At 58.4% G+C, this 18,481-nt stretch overlaps 4 protein-coding genes across 4 annotated transcripts; 3 read left to right on the top strand and 1 right to left on the bottom strand.

Annotated features, from left to right (window-relative positions):
- Positions 1-953: 953 nt before the first annotated feature.
- On the top strand, positions 954-4,545 carry BJ171DRAFT_423683 (APG9-domain-containing protein; the record flags this gene model as incomplete). Its single annotated transcript, XM_053107613.1, has 10 exons — positions 954-1,196; positions 1,432-1,496; positions 1,692-1,805; positions 2,021-2,156; positions 2,309-2,619; positions 3,014-3,143; positions 3,269-3,447; positions 3,584-3,848; positions 4,070-4,288; positions 4,453-4,545. 10 exons carry the CDS (start codon positions 954-956, stop codon positions 4,543-4,545), a joined length of 1,755 nt encoding a protein of 584 aa, XP_052967092.1.
- Positions 4,546-6,580: 2,035 nt separating this feature from the next.
- On the top strand, positions 6,581-10,771 carry BJ171DRAFT_458665 (aconitase family-domain-containing protein). Its single transcript, XM_053108382.1, has 7 exons — positions 6,581-6,761; positions 7,209-7,351; positions 7,542-7,680; positions 7,840-8,263; positions 8,436-8,697; positions 8,859-9,946; positions 10,133-10,771. The coding sequence occupies exons 1-7, from the start codon at positions 6,738-6,740 to the stop codon at positions 10,387-10,389; spliced, it is 2,337 nt and encodes a 778-aa protein (XP_052967091.1). The 5' UTR covers positions 6,581-6,737; the 3' UTR covers positions 10,390-10,771.
- A 3,692-nt stretch (positions 10,772-14,463) lies between these two features.
- BJ171DRAFT_502649 (uncharacterized protein) lies at positions 14,464-16,154 on the top strand. The gene has a single exon (XM_053110786.1). The coding sequence runs from the start codon at positions 14,537-14,539 to the stop codon at positions 16,043-16,045; it is 1,509 nt and encodes a 502-aa protein (XP_052967090.1). The 5' UTR covers positions 14,464-14,536; the 3' UTR covers positions 16,046-16,154.
- BJ171DRAFT_502647 (uncharacterized protein) lies at positions 16,155-18,474 on the bottom strand. Its single transcript, XM_053110785.1, has 6 exons — positions 18,184-18,474; positions 17,607-17,853; positions 17,408-17,452; positions 17,217-17,324; positions 16,856-17,065; positions 16,155-16,644 (listed from the first exon to the last, which is right to left on the bottom strand). The coding sequence occupies exons 1-6, from the start codon at positions 18,234-18,236 to the stop codon at positions 16,381-16,383; spliced, it is 927 nt and encodes a 308-aa protein (XP_052967089.1). The 5' UTR covers positions 18,237-18,474; the 3' UTR covers positions 16,155-16,380.
- Between the last annotated feature and the right edge of the window lie 7 nt (positions 18,475-18,481).

The raw sequence follows: 18,481 nt of genomic DNA, 5'->3' as shown, positions 1-18,481 counted from the left end.
TTCAATGTCGCTCCGGCTTTCCCACAATCCGACCGCTCGCCAAGAAACAGCATCTTGGACGACGATGACGATGACGACGACGACGGCCCGCCCCCGTCGCTTCTCTTGGACAACCAAGGCTCAGACTTTCCGTTGCTGTCCTTCCAAGAGGACCAGACCGCCACCGCCCCTGACCCGACACAATTTGCCGACACTCGCGCAGGTCCCCTTTCCGGTCCTCTTGCCGGCCCTGTATCGAGGCCGACACCACCCCCGCCTCCAAGTTTCCAGGGCCAAGCAGGCATCCTCTTTCCGCAGTATGACTCTGCCTCTCGCCCACCATTTGGCCCGTCAGCGGGCCTGTCGATGTCGCCACCAAGCCGCGACAGTGGCGCCTATACCCACTTTGGTCCCCTCATGGGGCCTGTCGAAAGCGAAGTGCCACTGGGTGCCGTCGACCCGAGGCAATCATTTGGCCAGCCCGTTGGTATGTCGTCGATGCAGGGCGTTCTGCACCCAGTCGCTGCACGCTTGGCTGCTCCAAGGAAGAGCAGGGTCCCTCTTGTGCTCGTCTCCGGTGGCTCCGGTGGTGTTACTGCATCCACAGCGGTGCTCGACTAATCACGGACTCTTGGTGCTCGGCCGCTGTAGGCATTCTAAGCCGTGGAGCCGCTGGCAGCCATGCAATCCCGCAGACATCCGGAGGACCTCCCCCGGCCCGAATATCGATTGTCGTTCCCCAGTCGGACCCAAGCGCCGTGCCGCATCCGTCGGCGCCGTACCGATTCTCCAACGTCGTTACCCACCACTATTCCGACGAAGATGACGAGGATGACGACCGTAGCGATAACTATGACGACGATGATGATTCGGACAGCGGCGAAGCTTCTCAGTCGCTCATGATCGAAATGGACCCAGTTCGCCCGCGAGCCATCCGGTCAGGTCTCGAGGCTCGAGGCGAGCGTCCGTCCCCGATGTATCGGTCGCTGCTGGGCTCGCACCTTCGCAAAACAGCAAAGCTCCTGCGGCGGGGACTGGGGCTGCCGTATCCTCGGCCCCGTGCCCGTCGAGGTGCCCACGGTGACGGAGGGGCGCCGACGTCTCCATCAGCAGCATCCACCCAACATCCTCGGGTCACCCGGGCAACCCTTGAGGCCCGGGAGCGCGCATATCGCATCTGGGTTGAAGTTCGAGATCTGGACCAGTTTCTGTCTAGGGTAAGCATCACATATGCCTCTTGTGACGAGGAGCAAGGAGAGGCAGAAGGACTCTAACGTCAACTCGGAGGGACCCGAGTATTGATCCAAGGAAACGTGCTCGTCCTGGTCAGCAGTATACTGCGACGCTTCGTCGCTATGATGGGTGATATCAGAGATGGATCTGATACGTGGGTGTAGTGCTGTCCGATTGCGCCAATCTCACTATGTGATGTACCGACTCATTCATGGCCAGGTCTACTATCACTACACCGGCAAGGGTGTCTATGCGATTATCTTGGCCCGCTTCACGAACTTGTTGTAAGTCGTCGATCTGCACCCTGCAGGCGGTATGAGTCGAGGAGCATCCTATGGTCCGTTTGCATGAGGTTGAGCTGCCATCGTCCAGGGTTGCCGGTGTTGGCTCAGGCGCAAGTCACGAGCAGATAGGTGACCTCCAGAGATTCTCACGATGTTTTTTCCGTACCTATGACCATTTCCACGCCGGCCCCACAGCATCCTGGCGTTTATCGTCGTGTTCTCCACGTTTCTGTTCTACTGCATCGACTATCCGTTGATTCACGACAAAAAATACCTCTACGAGGTCGTGCACCAAAACTGCGTCAGCAGGTAGGGGGCGATATAGTGCAAGGCAAAGAGTCGATAGGCAGCGAAATGGTTCACAGGGGCTGTTGGATCCGCGGCGAAGGCATATTGATTGCGGGAAGCAGCAACAGCAGTAGTGGTGGTAGCAGCAGCAGTAGCGGTGGTAGTGGTAGTAACGAGCAAGCATGCGAACCGGCTTCTAACTCGTCTTCATGGACGCGATGCTGATGATTGCGCAGGATCCATGGCATTCCTTACACCACAATGATCATCTTTATCATCTGGTGGGTCTATCAAATGGCGAGGCTCATTATGGACATTCCCAAGTTGTTCGAGGTCAACGCCTTCTATGTGGATCTGCTCGGAATCGGAAACGTGAGTCCTGTGCTTTCTGCCTTTTGACACCTCGACCCTAGCGATAATGTGGCTGCCCAGAGCACAGTGAGGGTTCACCACAGCACGAGCTCCCCGTCCTGCGAAAGCCCCATCCCGGCTCTGACATTTGTGATGCTCACCCTGCTGTTCAGTCTGAGCTGCAGACCATCAAATGGCGGGATGTCGTCGCCCGGATCCTGGAAATCAACAACACCAGCGCAGACACTCGACACGGCAACTTGGACTCGTACATCATCGCCAACCGAATCATGCGATACGACAACTATATGATTGCGCTCTTCAACAAGGATCTTCTTGATCTGAAGGTGCCATTCCTGCCGTTCTTTGGCAGCCGCATGTTCCTGACAAAGATCATTGAGTGGAACCTGCAGTTTTGCATCTTCTACTATATCTTTGACGAGAAAGGAAGGATGCGCAAGCACTTCCTGAAGGACAGGAACAGGTACGGGAACGTCCTTTGACTTTTGATTGTTTGAGCCTGTTCGATTGCACGCACACACACACAGATAGGCACTACTTTGTTCTGTCTGGCATTCTCTGTCTGGTGCTGATGCCGATTGCACCGCTATCGCATACTGCGTTCAATTTGCCTTGGAACTGACACTGACGTGTGTGCTCCTTCTGGCTTTCGAACGATCTTCCGGACGGCCTTACCAGGGAGGCGCTGATCAATGGGTACGTATCTCCCGGGGCTCGGCCAAAGTTAATGCGACAGAAATGGGGATATCAACTAGGTTGTGGCTTCGGGTAGCATTGCATATGGCACTCATGGAGTGCTGTTGGCGGGTGACCTCAGTGCTTTGGATACCACTGTGAAGAGGGAAGGAAAGCAGCAGTCAATCAACACTCCTTGCACTTCCCTGCAGGCTCCGACAGCGTTTCATCACGATGGGCATCATCAACCTGGTTGTCTCGCCCTTCCTTGTCATTTTGCTGGTCATGTACTTTTTCTTCCGATATGCCGAGGTAGGTGAATATGACAAGCCAGCGTCATCCGCCGCCAAAGATGCTGCTGCCGGTTTGGGTGGAGGGATAAACCCGTCGCGGTGCTCGGTACCCTGATCACTGGCAATGTCCCCCGACCGAAACAGGAGTTCCAAAAAAACCCCGGAAAGATCAGCGCTCGGCAGTACACGCCCGAGGCGGCTTGGCGATTCCGCGAGTTCAACGAGCTTCCTCATCTGCTGCAAGAGCGGATGAACCGAAGCTACGAGAACGCGGTCAAGTATCTCGAGCAGTTTCCCAAGGAGTGGATGATCATTCTGGCCAGGTGAGTCGATTGCTGTGATCACGGAACGTCTGTGTCGCTGTGCCTCGCCCACAATCATGGCGTGGGCGCGGAACTGGCCGATGGACACACGGAGCAGCGAGGCACCACCATGCTCACAGACACAACAACTCTCCAGATTTGTGTCGTTCATAGCAGGATCGTTTGCTGCGGTGTTGACGGTGATCACACTCGTAGATCAAGACATTCTGCTCGGCTTTGAGCTCCACCCTGGTGGCTCCGTCCTGTTCTACATCGGCATCTTCGGATCGATCCTGGCCGTGAGTCGCGGCATGGTCCCCGCCGAGTACACGCTCTTCGAGCCCGAGCGGCTGATCCGGACGGTTGCAAACGATACCCACTATCTCCCGCCGGAGTGGAAAAAGAGGCTCCACACCGAGGAGGTGAGCGCAGCCGAGAGTCGACAGCAAAGTCGTCTGCGGTTTGGCTGCGCCTCGCATTTGTCAAGCTGGCCAGCATGAGTGTGCTGCTGCTGCTACTGCTGGAAAGGATTGTCGCTGCTGGGATAGATTTCTGTCCTTGCGGGGATGCACTTGATGGGCATGTAGTACATCAAGAGGTTGACCGACACATTGTCGATATCTCACGCTGTCATTGTTCGTAGGTCAAAACCGAGTTCTCGTCGCTGTTTGACATCAAGGTCGCGACCTTCCTCAAAGAGATCCTGAGCATCTTCCTGGTGCCGCTGATCTTTTGCTTCTCGCTGCCCAAGAGTTGCGAGGCGATCATTGACTTTTTCCGGAACTTTACGGTCCATGAGGAGTCGCTTGGCCACGTCTGCTCGTTTGCGGTGTTTGACTTCAAGAAGCACGGCAACTCCATGGTAGGTGCATTGAGCCCTGTGATGACATTCGGTCCGGGTCCAGTCTCATGGTTGGAGGTGCTTGTCGAGTCACGACACTGCTCATCCGACTGACCCTGTTCCCCCCCTGTGACCCGGTGTTGGGCAACGACATTTGCCATTCTTTGTGAACCGCATCTCTCCAGTACGGCGCCCCCACCGGAACCCAAGACGATTATTTCATGTCCAAAGGCGGCAAGATGGAGCAGTCGTTTTTGAACTTCAAGGTGAGGATCTGAGACTCTACTGGCACGATTTCCGGGCAGCACCGAGACGCACTCGGAGCCCCGATCTCTGGACTGCTTGATTGCACAGGGGAGGGGCTATTGTGGGCTTGAGCCGACTTTGACAACTGCCACACCACGGTTTGCTGCAGCTGCACAACCCCGACTGGGAGCCCAACAACATGGAGGGATCCATGTACCTGTCGAACATCATGTCCAGAACCGCCGACAGCAGGCTCATGTTCTTCCCGACCGACAAGCTCGATGCCGGCAAGGTAGGAAGTGCAAATCGATATTGGCGATGCTGGCGATGCTGGTGGTGCTGGCGATGCCTCGAGGCCGGCTCGGATTGTCTCGCGTTTCACTGACTCGATTCTACATGATCTTGTGCGGTCCATGTCTTGCGGCCATGTGCTCTGTGACCATGTCCCTTGCAGCGAGCCGCTCTGGATGAATCGCGTCTCAATCCAAACGCAGCCTCTGGCTCGGGACGAAGCGACGGGCCCGCGGATTCGACCTTGCGCATGCGATATGGCGCCGAGTCCCAGCTGGGGGCATCGGAGCTGCTCGACAACGGCCACGTCCCACAGCTCACCGATGGACTCTTTGCGCTCCTGGACGCAATCTACGAGAACAACCGCACGGTGTACTGAGGCCGATGCGGTGCCTGCGGCTATTTTTTGGGAGGCGAACGAGGTAGTGGGAGGAGACATGCGCTGACTTGGCTGGCTTGGTCGTCCTTCTGCACATGCCCGGAGTCATGACGAGCCGCTGTGGCGCCAGAGCATGCTGTGCAGAAGCGAGCCGGCAAGAACATTGGGGAGCCCGCGCCGAGCAGGTGTGCGGCATGTTGAAACGACAATAGGACACACCGTTCGTTCGTGTTCCGATCACATCGTATACCACGATGTCATCTCGCCAACACCAACCAAGTGGGTCAAATCCTTTTCTCGGCTGTCCGTCCCATCGAGTTGGTCCGAGACTCCAGTATCTCATCGGCCGAGTCCCTCCCATCAGTGCGAGCGCCGATCGGAGTCATTCGGCCAGATCGATCGGCCTCGCCCATCCCACACAAGCAAGGGCGCACGAACGGAGGCGTGTGGGAAGCATCTTGTGCGACGCTCTCCGGCGGGCGATTGGCCGGTTGAGCGATCCACAGGCAGCGGACGCTGTGCGAAGGTGGAGGTGGTCGCGCGGCGTGCATGTGAAGAGCCACGGCGATTTGCACATCGGATGCGCCGGGACTGAGGCGGTGGAGCTCTTCAGCGATGTGCAGACGACAGGAGCCGCAGCCCGAGCAGCGAGGGCCGACGCAGGCAGGCAGAAGCAGGAGTCGGCGCTCCCTCGGCAGTGCGATCTGTCCCCCTGCTGTGGCGGGGTCCTGTCTGGGCCCAAAGGCGAGTGGACAGGATGCGCACAGCAAGACGCCTGTGCGCGGGCGGGCCGGGGCAGCGGTGGCACAGGGCTGGTCTGGAGACCCGTTGTGCAAGGTCTGCAGGCTGGCGGGAGCGGTCTGGAGACCAGCCGCATTTGGTCTGCAGGCCGGTGGGAGAGGTCTCCAGACCAAGGCCGGCGGGCCTGCAGACCATGCCGCCACGGACACCTTGCTGCCTGCGACGGCGATAACGACACGGCGATGGCGGTGGATGGATGTTCGTGGCGGCTGCATTGGAGCACTTGGCGCGGACGCTCAACGATTGATGTTCACACATTGGTGTTCAACGATTGACATTCGCCATTTGATACTCGGCAATTGACATTCGCTAACTGATACGCGGCAATCGACGTTCACCAATCGACGGCGTCTCTCTCGCTCGCTCTCGTCGCTCTCTCGCCGCTCTCGCCGCCCCGCCCCCTCGCCGCCACATGCGCAGCAGCCGCCCCGCCCGCCAATCAGGCCGCCCCACCGCCCGAAATCACATTCGCCGCCGCGCCTGCGAGGTCTCCAGACCAAACAACGGCCTTGCTCGCGCCCACAGGCACGCCCACAGGCACGCCTGCTTATCGTTTCATTTTTTTTTTCTCTCTCTTTTCTGCCGCGCTCTGTGCTGCAAAATGAATTGCCTCGCCGGTTCCAGCCACCCCGTGGCCGCATAAATATCAAACCTCCGATCGCCACACCCCCATCTTATCGGTGTCGACTTTTTTTTTGCCTCTTCGCGAGTCCTCCCTTCTCCCATACCCGACCTACTTCCTTCTGAGGAAAGATGCTTCTGACCCAGCAACTGAAGGTAGCTACGCCTCTGGGCTGCCTTGCTTTGCTCCACGCTCCATTCTCCTCCATTTCCCTCCATCTGCATCACGCGTCGCTGCCAGGGGAGGTCGATATGCGGATAGATATGCACCACCACCATCACCCTGCCTCTCGCCTCCCTCAATCACCCGGCACTGCCGTTTGCTGAAACCGGCCAGTGCTCGGTGGATGGAGTGCGCTCGTGCAGTACCAGTCTCCGGGTGTTGTTAGAGCTCGTCTTGGTTATGGGATGCGATCGTGGCCGGCTGGTGGGCCAAGATCCTGGCGACTCGATGGCCATCCCGCTCCTTCCTGGACTGGGCTCATCCCACGCTGACTGTCAACGAACCGACCTGGTGCGCAGTCGCCGTATTGTCCTGCCAAACAACATGTCTCTAACGGCCGCCCGTCTGCTCTCCCATCGCTTTGCTACCGACGCCCTCAGTCTGCCCACCGCGGCGCTTCTCGCATCATCTCCACCAGAGCCTTTGCCTCTGCTGCTGCCCAGGTTCCCATCTCGAACCTCGAGAAGGGCCAGTACATCAACTACCAGCGCATTGAGAACAACCTCAAGATCGTCAAGGACAGGTGAGCCATCTGCCAGAACACCCCCAGACCCCCAGAGCCCTTTGGGCAAGCGCAGCGGCAGGCGGATAGATGCGCGGGCGGGGTTGGCGCCAATGGGCGGCGAGCCCGTTTTCTTGCACCCATCTCGGCTTCTGTTTTCTTTGCCGTGGCTCTGTCGCCATCAAGGTCTAACCGCCACTTGCTCTCCCAGACTCCAGCACCCTCTGACCCTTGCCGAGAAGATCGTCTATGGTCACTTGGACGATGCTGTTAACCAGGATATTGCCCGTGGCTCTTCCTACCTCAAGCTCCGCCCCGATCGTGTTGCCTGCCAGGATGCCACTGCCCAGGTTCGTCTTGCTGCTGTGACCACTGCTGCTGTCGGCCAAACGCGGCTGCACAAGCCATCGAGGGCCTTCCCATCTCGGTCTTGTTTGGGCTCGAGTACGATACGGCATCCTCGGCGAAATGGCATTGTACGTGTTACTGATGCTGTATGCATTTTCCAGATGGCTCTCCTGCAGTTCATGTCTGCCGGCCTCCCCAGCGTCGCCGTTCCCACCACTGTCCACTGCGACCACTTGATTGAGGCCCAACTCGGTGGTCCCAAGGATCTCTCTCGTGCCAACGAGCTCAACAAGGAGGTCTACGACTTCCTGTCCACCTGCTCGGCCAAGTACAACATTGGCTTCTGGCGCCCCGGCTCCGGCATCATCCACCAGATCATCCTCGAAAACTATGCCTTCCCTGGCGGTCTCATGATTGGTACTGACTCTCACACCCCCAACGCTGGTGGTCTTGGCATGGTTGCCATCGGTGTCGGTGGTGCCGATGCCGTCGATGTCATGGCCAACATCCCCTGGGAGCTCAAGTGCCCCAAGGTCATCGGTGTCAAGCTCACCGGCAAGCTCAGCGGCTGGACCTCCCCCAAGGGTGTGTATTGTGCTCTCTGTTGCCATGATGGGTGTGCTTGCGCATTCAGCAGTGCACCGCGTCGATTCGTCGTGTACACATGTCATGCACCTGCAATGTCGATTGTGTGTACTTTGAAGCGACCCTCTGATTCCCTTGACTGACAATCACGCACGCTGGGCCGACGCTACAGACATCATCCTGAAGCTCGCTGGCATCCTGACCGTCAAGGGTGGAACCGGCTCCATCGTCGAGTACTTTGGCCCTGGTCTTGACTCGATCTCCTGCACTGGCATGGCCACCATCTGCAACATGGGTGCCGAGATTGGTGCCACCACCTCTCTGTTCCCCTACAGCAAACGCATGGCCGACTACCTCCGTGCTACCACCCGCCCTTACATTGCCGACTGGGCCGATGCGTTCCAGCACAACCTCACTGCCGATGCCGGTGCCAAGTATGTATCCTGTATGCTGTACCGATGGAGCCTGATCCGTCCGTCCGTCGGTCCGTCGCTTTCTACCTCTCGGATCCGCCCCCGCCCCTCGAGCGTTGCCAGGCCACTGTTGCTGACCACTTTGTTTCTCGGCCCTGCCATTCAATTTAATCCAATTCTAGGTACGACCAGGTCATCGAGATCGACCTCAGCACCCTCGAGCCCCATATCAACGGCCCCTTCACCCCCGATCTTGCCACTCCCATCAGCAAGTTCGCCGATGCCGTCCAGAAGAACGGCTGGCCCGCCGAGATGAAGGTCGGCCTGATCGGCTCGTGCACCAACTCCTCGTACGAGGACATGGCCCGCGCCGCCTCGCTCGCCCAGCAGGCCATCGATGCCGGTGTCCCCGCCAAGGCCAAGTTCATCATCACCCCTGGCTCTGAGCAGATCCGCGCCACCATCCAGCGCGACGGCCAGTCTGATGTCTTTGACCAGATCGGCGGTGTTGTCCTTGCCAACGCCTGCGGCCCTTGCATTGGCCAGTGGGATCGCCAGGACATCAAGAAGGGCGACAAGAACTCGATCGTCACCTCCTACAACCGCAACTTCACCGGCCGCAACGACTCCAACCCCCAGACCCACGCCTTTGTTGCCAGCCCCGAGCTCGTCACCGCCTTTGTCTTCTCGGGCGACCTCACCTTCAACCCCCTCACCGACTCGCTCAAGACCAAGGACGGCAAGGACTTCAAGTTCCAGGCTCCCCAGGGCCCCGAGCTCCCTCCCCGCGGCTACGACGCCGGCGAGAACACCTACCAGGCCCCTCCCGCCGACCGCTCCTCGGTCTCTGTCTCGGTCAGCCCCGAGTCCAACCGCCTCCAGCTCCTGACTCCCTTCAGCAAGTGGAACGGCAAGGACTACAAGGATCTTCCCATCCTCATCAAGGTCAAGGGAAAGTGTACCACCGACCACATCTCCATGGCTGGCCCCTGGCTCAAGTACCGTGGTCACCTCGACAACATCTCCAACAACATGCTGATCGGTGCCATCAACATTGAGAACGGCCTGGCCAACTCTGTCCTCAACCCCATCACGGGCGAGTACGAGGCTGTCCCCAAGACCGCCCGCGACCTCAAGGCCAAGGGCATCAACTGGGTCGTCATCGGTGACGAGAACTACGGCGAGGGCTCTTCCCGTGAGCACGCCGCCCTCGAGGTCCGCCACCTCGGTGGTGTTGCCGTCATTGTCAAGAGCTTTGCCCGCATCCACGGTGCGTAAGATGAGACCGCCTGTTGCCCACTGACCCGATCGTTGATCCGACTCGCCGGCATGCGTGCGGGTCTGTGCTTGCTGATTGCATCATGGCGATCACATCATGCCGATCGCATCATGTCGTCCGCTCGCCCGACTTGTCTGCGATGTCCTGACCCCCTCATCTCGGCGTTTCCTTCAACAGAGACCAACCTCAAGAAGCAGGGCATGCTCCCTCTCACCTTTGCCAACGCCGCTGACTACGAGAAGGTCGAGTCTACCGACAAGGTCTCGATCATTGGTCTTGAGAGCAACTTTGTTCCCGGCAAGCCCCTTACCCTCCGCCTCACCAAGAAGGACGGCCGTGTCGTCGACCTCACCGTCAACCACACCTTCAACGAGAACCAGATCGAGTGGTTCCAGTGGGGTAGCGCCCTCAACAAGATGGCCGCCTCTGCCTAAAGAGAGGGAGGCTGTCTCTCGCTCTCCGAGGCTGCAACGGTGATCTAGAGTGGTGGAGGTGGAGTGGTGGAGCTTCCGGGTGTATGATGTTGCGTTGGCCCGATACACTCGCTCCCAGACTCCTTTTTGGTGGCTGCACATTTTTATTGATTTCTATCTGTTGTTCCGACAAAAAGCGCATCCGTTCCATCTCGTCTCTGGCAATGGGTGGTGCACGGCGCCTTTTTGTTTCGCTAATCGGGGGTCTCGCTCGTGCAGCGGCTCCTTCTGTTCGCAATCGCTTCCTCTGGAAGCTCGGTCTTGAATACAATCTGGTGGCTGATCGTCGTTACAGGCAATCCAATAAAAAACGGGACACCCGGGTATTTGACCATTCATCGAATATTTTGTTACCCAATGTTATCGCGCGCTGGCCATGACCATTCGCCACACATCCGACTTTCGCACCGCCGCATTGCGATGCTACGCCCTCATCCATAGCCTGCGTAAGGTCGCCTCCATATTCAGTGTATCCAAGAGCACCATCCATCGATGGCACCGAGGATGCAAGCTGGATGACCCATCCCGGGTCCCAGCTCGCAGATCCACTTTCTTCGAGCAGGCATGTCCAGTCATTCGCACCCTGATTGAACAGGACCCGTTCCAGACTGGTCCTGTGTTGCGGTGCAAGCTCGAGTCCATCCTCCAGAGGAAAGTATCACTCTCACTCTGCTACACTGCCATCCACCGAGCAGGTCTCTCACACAAGAGGGCAACACACCTCTACAAGTCCAAGCGACTGGATGAGCGAGTGGCACAGTTCAGGGACCAGGCCCGCTCCATTGACCTGCGGCGATTCGTTTTTGTCGACGAGACAGGGATCAGGAGATCCATTTTCTCTCTCTACGGATACTCGCCGAAGGGTGCTCCTCTTCGCCAGCGCAATCACATGAAACACAAGTCTGTCTCGGCTGCATTTGCCATCAACCACTCTGGTGTGCTGCATCGCATGTACATCCCCACATCATTCAAGACACACTCGATGGTCGAGTTCTTTGAGCGAGCGACCTTCCCAGACGACTCTGTGGTTGTGATGGACAATGTCAGCATGCACAAGACAAGGGCTGTCCTGGACTGCATCGAGCGCCGAGGATGGTCAGTGATCTTCACCCCACCTGCTTCACCCGACTACAATCCCATCGAGAACTTCTTTGGGGTTGAGTCACCATCATTTTGGGTTGAGTTCCTCCAATTTGGAGTTGAGCTCCCCAATCACGCCGCCATTTTCACGCTCAAATCCCTGGCTTGAACCTCTCGGCGATTTTTGAACAGGGTCACTTCCCCAACCAGCCCGCAAAGACGGGCTCCTGCTCTCGGGTATAAATGCCACACCTTCGTCCTGCTGCTTTCTTCCCTCATCTCGCCTTGATCTGATCATCGCGCCATTGCACGATAAAAAAGTCTCTGCTCTGACCAGTACCACTGGCAGGCATCCAGCATCCTGTGCCCCCATGCCTCCGAAGCGCAAGGGTGCCGGTGATGGCCAGCCTCGGCCACCCAGGCCCAAGAAAGCCAAGTCACAGTCGGAGCCTGTCTCTGGTTCGTATTCTGATCCCACGCATGCTTGTTCGTCTGTTGCTCCGTCGCTCACCACCACTGCTTCTGCAGATCCAATGGATGTCGATCCCACCGAGCCTGGTCCATCTACTTCCTCGAGTACTGGCAAGCGATGTCGCCAGTGCGATGGCACCGATCACGAACGTTGCAACACCAACAAGTGTCCCAAATACCGGCCCCTCAAGAGTTCTGTCGTCCCACTCGTGGATGGAAGGTCATCCGCCCCTCAGTTCAGCTGCTTCAAGCAGACGATGGATGGCTGTTGTCTCAATCCCGCTCTCCGCGACAAGATCCAGGCCACCGTCGAGGCCATGACCCAGATCGAGTTCGAGGCATCCAGGCTGCTCAACCTGCACATCCTCCGGTGCATCGAGCAGGATCTTCCCGTCCCCGTCATCTCCAAGTCCACCCCTGCTTTCATTCGCCAATGCTTCAAGATCGTCCAGGCCGGTGCCCTCTCCCCGACCGGGGACAATGAGAAATACAACGAGCATCTGGTCGCTTCCTTTCGCGACTACCAGACCACTCGGCACGCAGACCTGCCTCCGGCCCCTCGTCTGCCTGATGGTGCTCACAGTCAGCTTCTCACACTGGCTGTCAATGCCTATGCCACCAACTGCACCACCCACCTCGACCTGGCTTATTGGAGACTCCTTCGCCGCTTCTGCGCTGCCGTCTTCCCAGCCAACAAGCATAAGCACGAAGCCATCGAGGCCTGTCTCGAGCTCTTCGAGAAACCAGGGCAGACTCCACCCAAGGCCGATCTCGAGTTCCTCTACCCGGACTTTGGCCACATCCTGGACGAGTTTCAGTACAGCAGCGACCAGGACCGCTTCCGGGCCCTCCATCGCCTCTCACACCATGTGAGAATCCTCGCCCGAGACAAGATGGTCGACAATGTCCACAAGTGGATCGACTGTGACATGCCCGCCCTCCGAGTCACCGAGCTGCAGCGCCAGGCCAAGCTGGACGAGCTCACTACCCAAGGCATTCCCTCCGACGACAAGAGGTTCACCACGGCCAAGTCGGAGCTCGGCACCACCAAGTCCAAGATCAACAAGCTGGCATCCAGGATCAACTGGGCACTCAAGCAGCTCGCCGTCGACACTCCTCCGGCCGTGTGCACGATGGTCCCTCTATGCACTACAAAGGCCAAGTATGTCAAGATCGACACGGTCACTCTCTGGCAACTCCTGGGTCCAAAGAAGCGCCTTGGCCTCACCAGGGACATGCTCAAGGAAGAAGGTGAGGACGATGTCAACAACCAGGATCGTCTCTGGCGCAGTTGCTTCAAGCTGCGTAGTTCCCTCTTCCAAGAGCGGGACGTGGACAAGAAGCTGTTCAACTACGAGATCAGCACCGATGGCATTGGATGCACCATCGGCCTCGTCAAGTTTCTGCCTCGAACCGATCACACCGAGACCATCGAGCCTCCTCCGACTGCCGAGCAACGCATCCAGGCCCACATCGGCAACCCAGACCCCAACCGTACCACTTGGATTGGCATCGATCCTGGAGTCGGCTCCATCTTCACGGCGGTCATCCAAGCACCGGGCCACCAAGACGAGGTGGTCTCGTTCTCCAATGGCCACTACCAGCAAATGTGTGGCCATACGTCCAACACCAAGTGGCACAACACCATGAAGTATCGACTCAGCATCGAGACCTGGATGGCGACCACTCCCTCGCCCAAGGTGTCGTCCTCGGAGGCCTTCAAGGTCCATCTCACCCATGTCCTGCGACCGGAGCTGCGAGTGCAGCTCGACTTCCACCTTGGCAAGAAGGCCCGTCACCATCGCTTCACGGGCCACAAGAGGCGCCAAGTGGCCGTCGACAGGATGTGCAAGGCCGTCCTGAAGCACGCCCCGATACGGACCGATGTGGTGATCGCCTTTGGCAATGCGTCATGGCGACAGGGCAAGGGCTATGCATCCAGCCCTCGGAGGCAGCGGTTTGCTCGGTACTTTGAGCAGTTCGAGCACCACCGTCGCCGTCCCAATCACCATCATGGAAGCGTCAAGGTAGTCTCGACGAACGAGTTCAACACCTCGCAAGTGTGCTCCAAGTGCCTGGAGCCAGTTCGGTTGGAAGGACTCGATGCGCCCAGTGTTGCGAATTCCCACTTTGTCAGGAGCTGCAAGAATCCCAGCTGCCGGACAGTGTGGAATCGCGACGTCAATGCGGCGCGCAACATGATCGCAGTGTGCAGGTCGATTGTGGAGACCGGAGAGCGACCAGCGGTCTTCACTCGGAGGCTGCCAAAGTGATCTGTTTTATTTCTTGTGGCTTTGCTTGACGCAAGCACAGCACATACTACATGTTCATGGAAACGGCTATATTGTCCCGTTTTTTCTGAATAAAGTGTAGCGAGGCCTATCATAATCTCATCACAATCGACGATGCACTCGCCCACGGGAACGATCCCACAGGAACGATAACAACGCAGCGCCGTCCGTCTCCTTTTCGTTCGTGCGTCGCCCTCTGTCAACCCCAGAGCGCTCTTGCAGCCAAGACCGCCGCCAGACCAAATCACACCAGACCAAGGCGGCCCATGTCCGGGCGCACCGCACCATCCATACACAGGACCAAACTCTGTCTCCACCAGCCCCTGCCTGCCAGCCGCAAGCACATCCACAGCACCGTCGCCGTCGCCGTCGCCTCCCTGGCAGCCGCCGTCAAATACCCCACCGTCTCTGCCAGGATTGTCGGATCTGCTTCTGCTCCCGATCCAAAAGCAGCGCATCCTCGGCTCTCGCTCTCGCTCTGCCACATCCACACCCACCGGCGCCAAACCAAACCGTCTCCCGCACCCATGGATGCACCCATGGACGCATCCATGCAGACCCTCCTGGGGCTCGTCTCCGAGCGTCTGAGAGAGGACACCCTCTTCGTCGTCTGGAAGGATCGTCGGCGGGTCAGCGTCGTGACCGGCACCAAGGACCCTGGCAAGGGCCGCGGCAACTATACCTACGAATTTGTCCACGTCGACAAGACCGTCATCCTTGGGCTCTATCGCTCCTACTCGTGCGTGAGCGAAACCCATGCCCGCGACCAGGGCTTCAAGTTTCTGTCGTCGGCATCGTCGAGCTCGCACCGACGCCGCTACTTTGTCTTTGACGGACATCATCTGCACGAGCTGCTCTACGACACTGCGGCCTGCGACGATGCGGCGGCTTCTGGTATCCTCGGGTTTTTGGGACTCTCGACCTTCCTGGGTCCGATTTGGAGCTCGCTCTTCTCGCCCGAGCCACCCAGTCCGCCACCAAGCACCCTCGATGCCGACCCGAGCGACCGCCATGCCAGCGGCCCCAAGCGCAAGAAGGCCAAGACGTCGCCCACATCGTCGCCCACCGACTCCCACTCGCACCCACACTCGCACTCGCACTCGCACTCGCACTCGCGGCCGCCCAGCACCCACGGGAAACCTACCGCTCCCGCCTCGCTCAAGGTTGCCCCAAGTTTCTCGTACAAGCGAGCAAAGTACATCGAGCAGATTCTGACGTCCGTCAAGGACCCCGCCTTCATGGCCTCGTGGCTGCAGGACACCCAGGTCCGCGGCAAGCTGGCCTACCAGGTGCTCAAGTTCCTCATCCGCGCCAATCTCGATCCAGACCGGCCCAACGACGCCCACATCCAGAGCCTCGACCGCCCCCCGGTCTTTCCCGAGTCGGTCAAGAAGACCATCGTTGAGCACTGGAAGACCCGCCCCGGCCATCTCATCCAGTGCTCCAATGGCATTGAGCTCATTCTAGATGTGCTCGGGCTGTGGACCGTCTCTGCGACCGATGCCAAGCATGCACCCTTTTCGTCACCCGATTGCTGCGTGCACGCCTTTGACATCGAGCACATTGTCTCCAATTCGTTCGGAACCGACAACCGGGACACCGAGAACGGCGTCATTCTCGACAGCAAGGTCAACCGGAGCAAGGGCAACCGCATGCTTTTCCTCCTGACAGATTCCGAGATTGACAAGATCAAGGACCTGGCCAAGAAGCAGCGCGTCTTTCTGAAAAGCTACCTGAACTCGATTGGCGATCGCCAGGCCGCACGTCGGCTGTAGGAGGGCTCTCCGCGATGTGCACCCAAGGGAACGGCATCCCAATGCGAGTCCCAGAGTCGTCACTCGTTCTCGTATGATTCAAATACATGTTTTGACCGTTCGTGGCACAGTCCTGCTTCTGCGAGAGAGTCCGCATGCTGTTACCTGGGTCGAAACTCATCCCCTCCAGTGTCCCGAACACAATCCGCCTCGCCGGCTGGACAACAGAGTGTGTCGCTGTCGTCGATTACAGCGGGTAGGGATCGCAGACACTGTATTCAGAAGGTCGGGGGGGGGCCAAGAGCCTCCTCTCCCTCTCCTTCTTGTGTCTTGCGCGGACTGTCCTGCACAGAGGCTTACTTGGCCAATTGCATGTAGTCGTAGCATCTCAGCAGATTCCTTTGAAGCATGGCAATCGTGACCTTGCCGACAGAGGGCACAAAGATCGACGCCTTTTCTTGGATGTCCTGATCGTAGTTCTTGAAGGTCGAAAAGTTGATGGCAATGACGCCGTCCTTGAGGGAAGCGGTCTTCATCTTGTAGTTTGGAGAGGGCACACCCGTGATCACGACGTCCGAAATAGATAGAGCTTCCTCGAGCTTCACGCTGGACTCCTTGATCTAGCGGGTTTTATCACCAGCAGCAGTATTCCGCGGGGTATGTCCACCAATACAGTTCAGCAACATTTCTTGGCAGCGCTGCGGCGTTGGAGCCGCGCCGACCGCCAACGGACACTCCCCCATCCATTCCATGCAGGCAGCGATCGCTTGGGGAGAGTGGGGACTGCACGATCCAAACACAAGCCGATAAACGGCACGGACGACGACCAACCTCGTGCTTGTTGAGCTTGATACCTTGGCCTCGAGTGAATTCGAGGATTCCAAACTCGTCCACCGAGAATACCCTCGCGCCATCGTTGGCCATCAGTGCGGCCAGCGGCCGTCCAACGACTTCACTGCGGTTGATGACGGTGATGGTTTTTCCAAACAGTCGGTTGCCGTATGGGATGATGGGGTTGTACGCCCCGACGTACTCCAGAATCTGTGTGGTTGGCCAAAGGGCATTCGGTGAGGAGACTTCGCTGGACCCGAGAGTACAGCCTTAGCAGCTTGGGAGCTCCATCGATCTCTCCACACATCATCACAAGGAGCCCGCATCGCACGAGAACCAGGAAACAAGTACCAACACCTACCTTGATCACCGCCAGAGGAGTACAGGGAATGATGCACTTGACTTTCTCCTCTTTGTCAAGGTAGCGGATGTTGTGGTACATGTTGTATCGGTAGGTGTGGGAAAGGCCCTGGGAGATTGGTGTTTCGGGTGGGTGAGCATGCCGGCCTTTAAGCACCGGCAGCGACGTCGGCGACGACAGCGGAGCCTCACCTCAACATCCTTCTGGACGCTGACAATGTTTTGAATGTACTGGTCCTGCATGGTGCACAGCCGTTGCTGTTAGATCGGCGTCTATCTCGATCGGATGAATCATACGGCGAGCGCTGAATCCCCGTGGCAAGATGGAAATGGCTGGACTGCCGGGGGGGGGGAGTCGACAGCATTTGAATGCTTGGTGGCCAGGCGTTACCTGGGAGCCGCCAAAGACGGGGTAGTAGACCATGATGCCATGGACGTTATCGTCGACGTTGGCATCGACGACCTTGTCTTCCAGCTCGGTGCGCGAGCAGACACGCAGCTCAAATCGGAGGCCAAGAGCCTCGCAAGCCTTCTGGGTCCATTGCGCGTAGGTATGGGCCGCAGGATCCTCATTGGCAAGGAATCCCACCAGCAGCGGGGAGACCTGCTTTTCGGATATGCCCGCCTTGATTTCTTGGCTGCGTTTATCGAGAGGAGCAGCCGCATTCGTCAGACCGTGCGAATCCAGCGTCGGTACCGGCGCACTGCGGCTGTCACAGGCCCGCACCGATCCGGTCTGATGGCAGCCCATGGCCGTTCGACTGCCAACGTCGTCCGCAGCACCCGGATGGCCCTGCGCCCGATGTCACTCTCCTATTCGGATCCAGGCCACGCGCAATCTGGGCATCGGCCCTTTCACCAAGAATATGCTGCGTGTGGCAATCGTCTGCATATTGGGTCGGGCTATGCCAGTGCTCAACGTGGATGCCGCTCAATGCGAACGCATCCCTGCAGTCGGCTGGCATTACCTGAAGCGGGCAGCGACCTCGGATGCCTGGACGACTCGGCAGGTAGATGACATGGCGGGAGGTGGTTTTGGCTTGGGTAATCTTGCGGCCGTTGATATGGCGGGTTGATCTCGTCGGTGGGCGATCCCGCGGGACTTGGGTGGTTTTGGCTTGGGTTGGCTTGGCTTGGCTTGGTTGGGTTGTGGGAGACTCAGCCAACAGCGACCTTTGCAGGAACAGAGACGAGCGGGCCAAGTCGCACGCCTGGCTGTTATGCCGTTCGGGTGCAGCCGATCGTCCTTCCGAACAGAAACTCCGG

This window comes from Polychytrium aggregatum, assembly GCF_025602895.1.
Source record: "Polychytrium aggregatum strain JEL109 chromosome Unknown BJ171scaffold_16, whole genome shotgun sequence".
NCBI classification, from domain to species: Eukaryota; Fungi; Chytridiomycota; class Chytridiomycetes; order Polychytriales; genus Polychytrium; species Polychytrium aggregatum.
The sequence above is the reverse complement of the archived record's forward strand: the minus strand, read 5'-3'. Positions and strand labels throughout refer to the sequence as shown.

Coding starts and splice junctions, on each gene's coding strand:
- BJ171DRAFT_458665 (XM_053108382.1), top strand. CDS start 6,738: ATGCTTCTGACCCAGCAACTGAAG. Junction 7,352..7,541: donor CTCAAGATCGTCAAGGACAG/GTGAGCCATCTG, acceptor TTGCTCTCCCAG/ACTCCAGCACCCTCTGACCC. Junction 8,698..8,858: donor ACTGCCGATGCCGGTGCCAA/GTATGTATCCTG, acceptor ATCCAATTCTAG/GTACGACCAGGTCATCGAGA.
- BJ171DRAFT_502649 (XM_053110786.1), top strand. CDS start 14,537: ATGTCCGGGCGCACCGCACCATCCATACACAGGACCAAACTCTGTCTC.
- BJ171DRAFT_502647 (XM_053110785.1), bottom strand. CDS start 18,236: ATGTCATCTACCTGCCGAGTCGTCCAGGCATCCGAGGTCGCTGCCCGC. Junction 17,854..18,183: donor GAGGTCGCTGCCCGCTTCAG/GTAATGCCAGCC, acceptor CGATAAACGCAG/CCAAGAAATCAAGGCGGGCA. Junction 17,325..17,407: donor GCGTCCAGAAGGATGTTGAG/GTGAGGCTCCGC, acceptor CCAATCTCCCAG/GGCCTTTCCCACACCTACCG.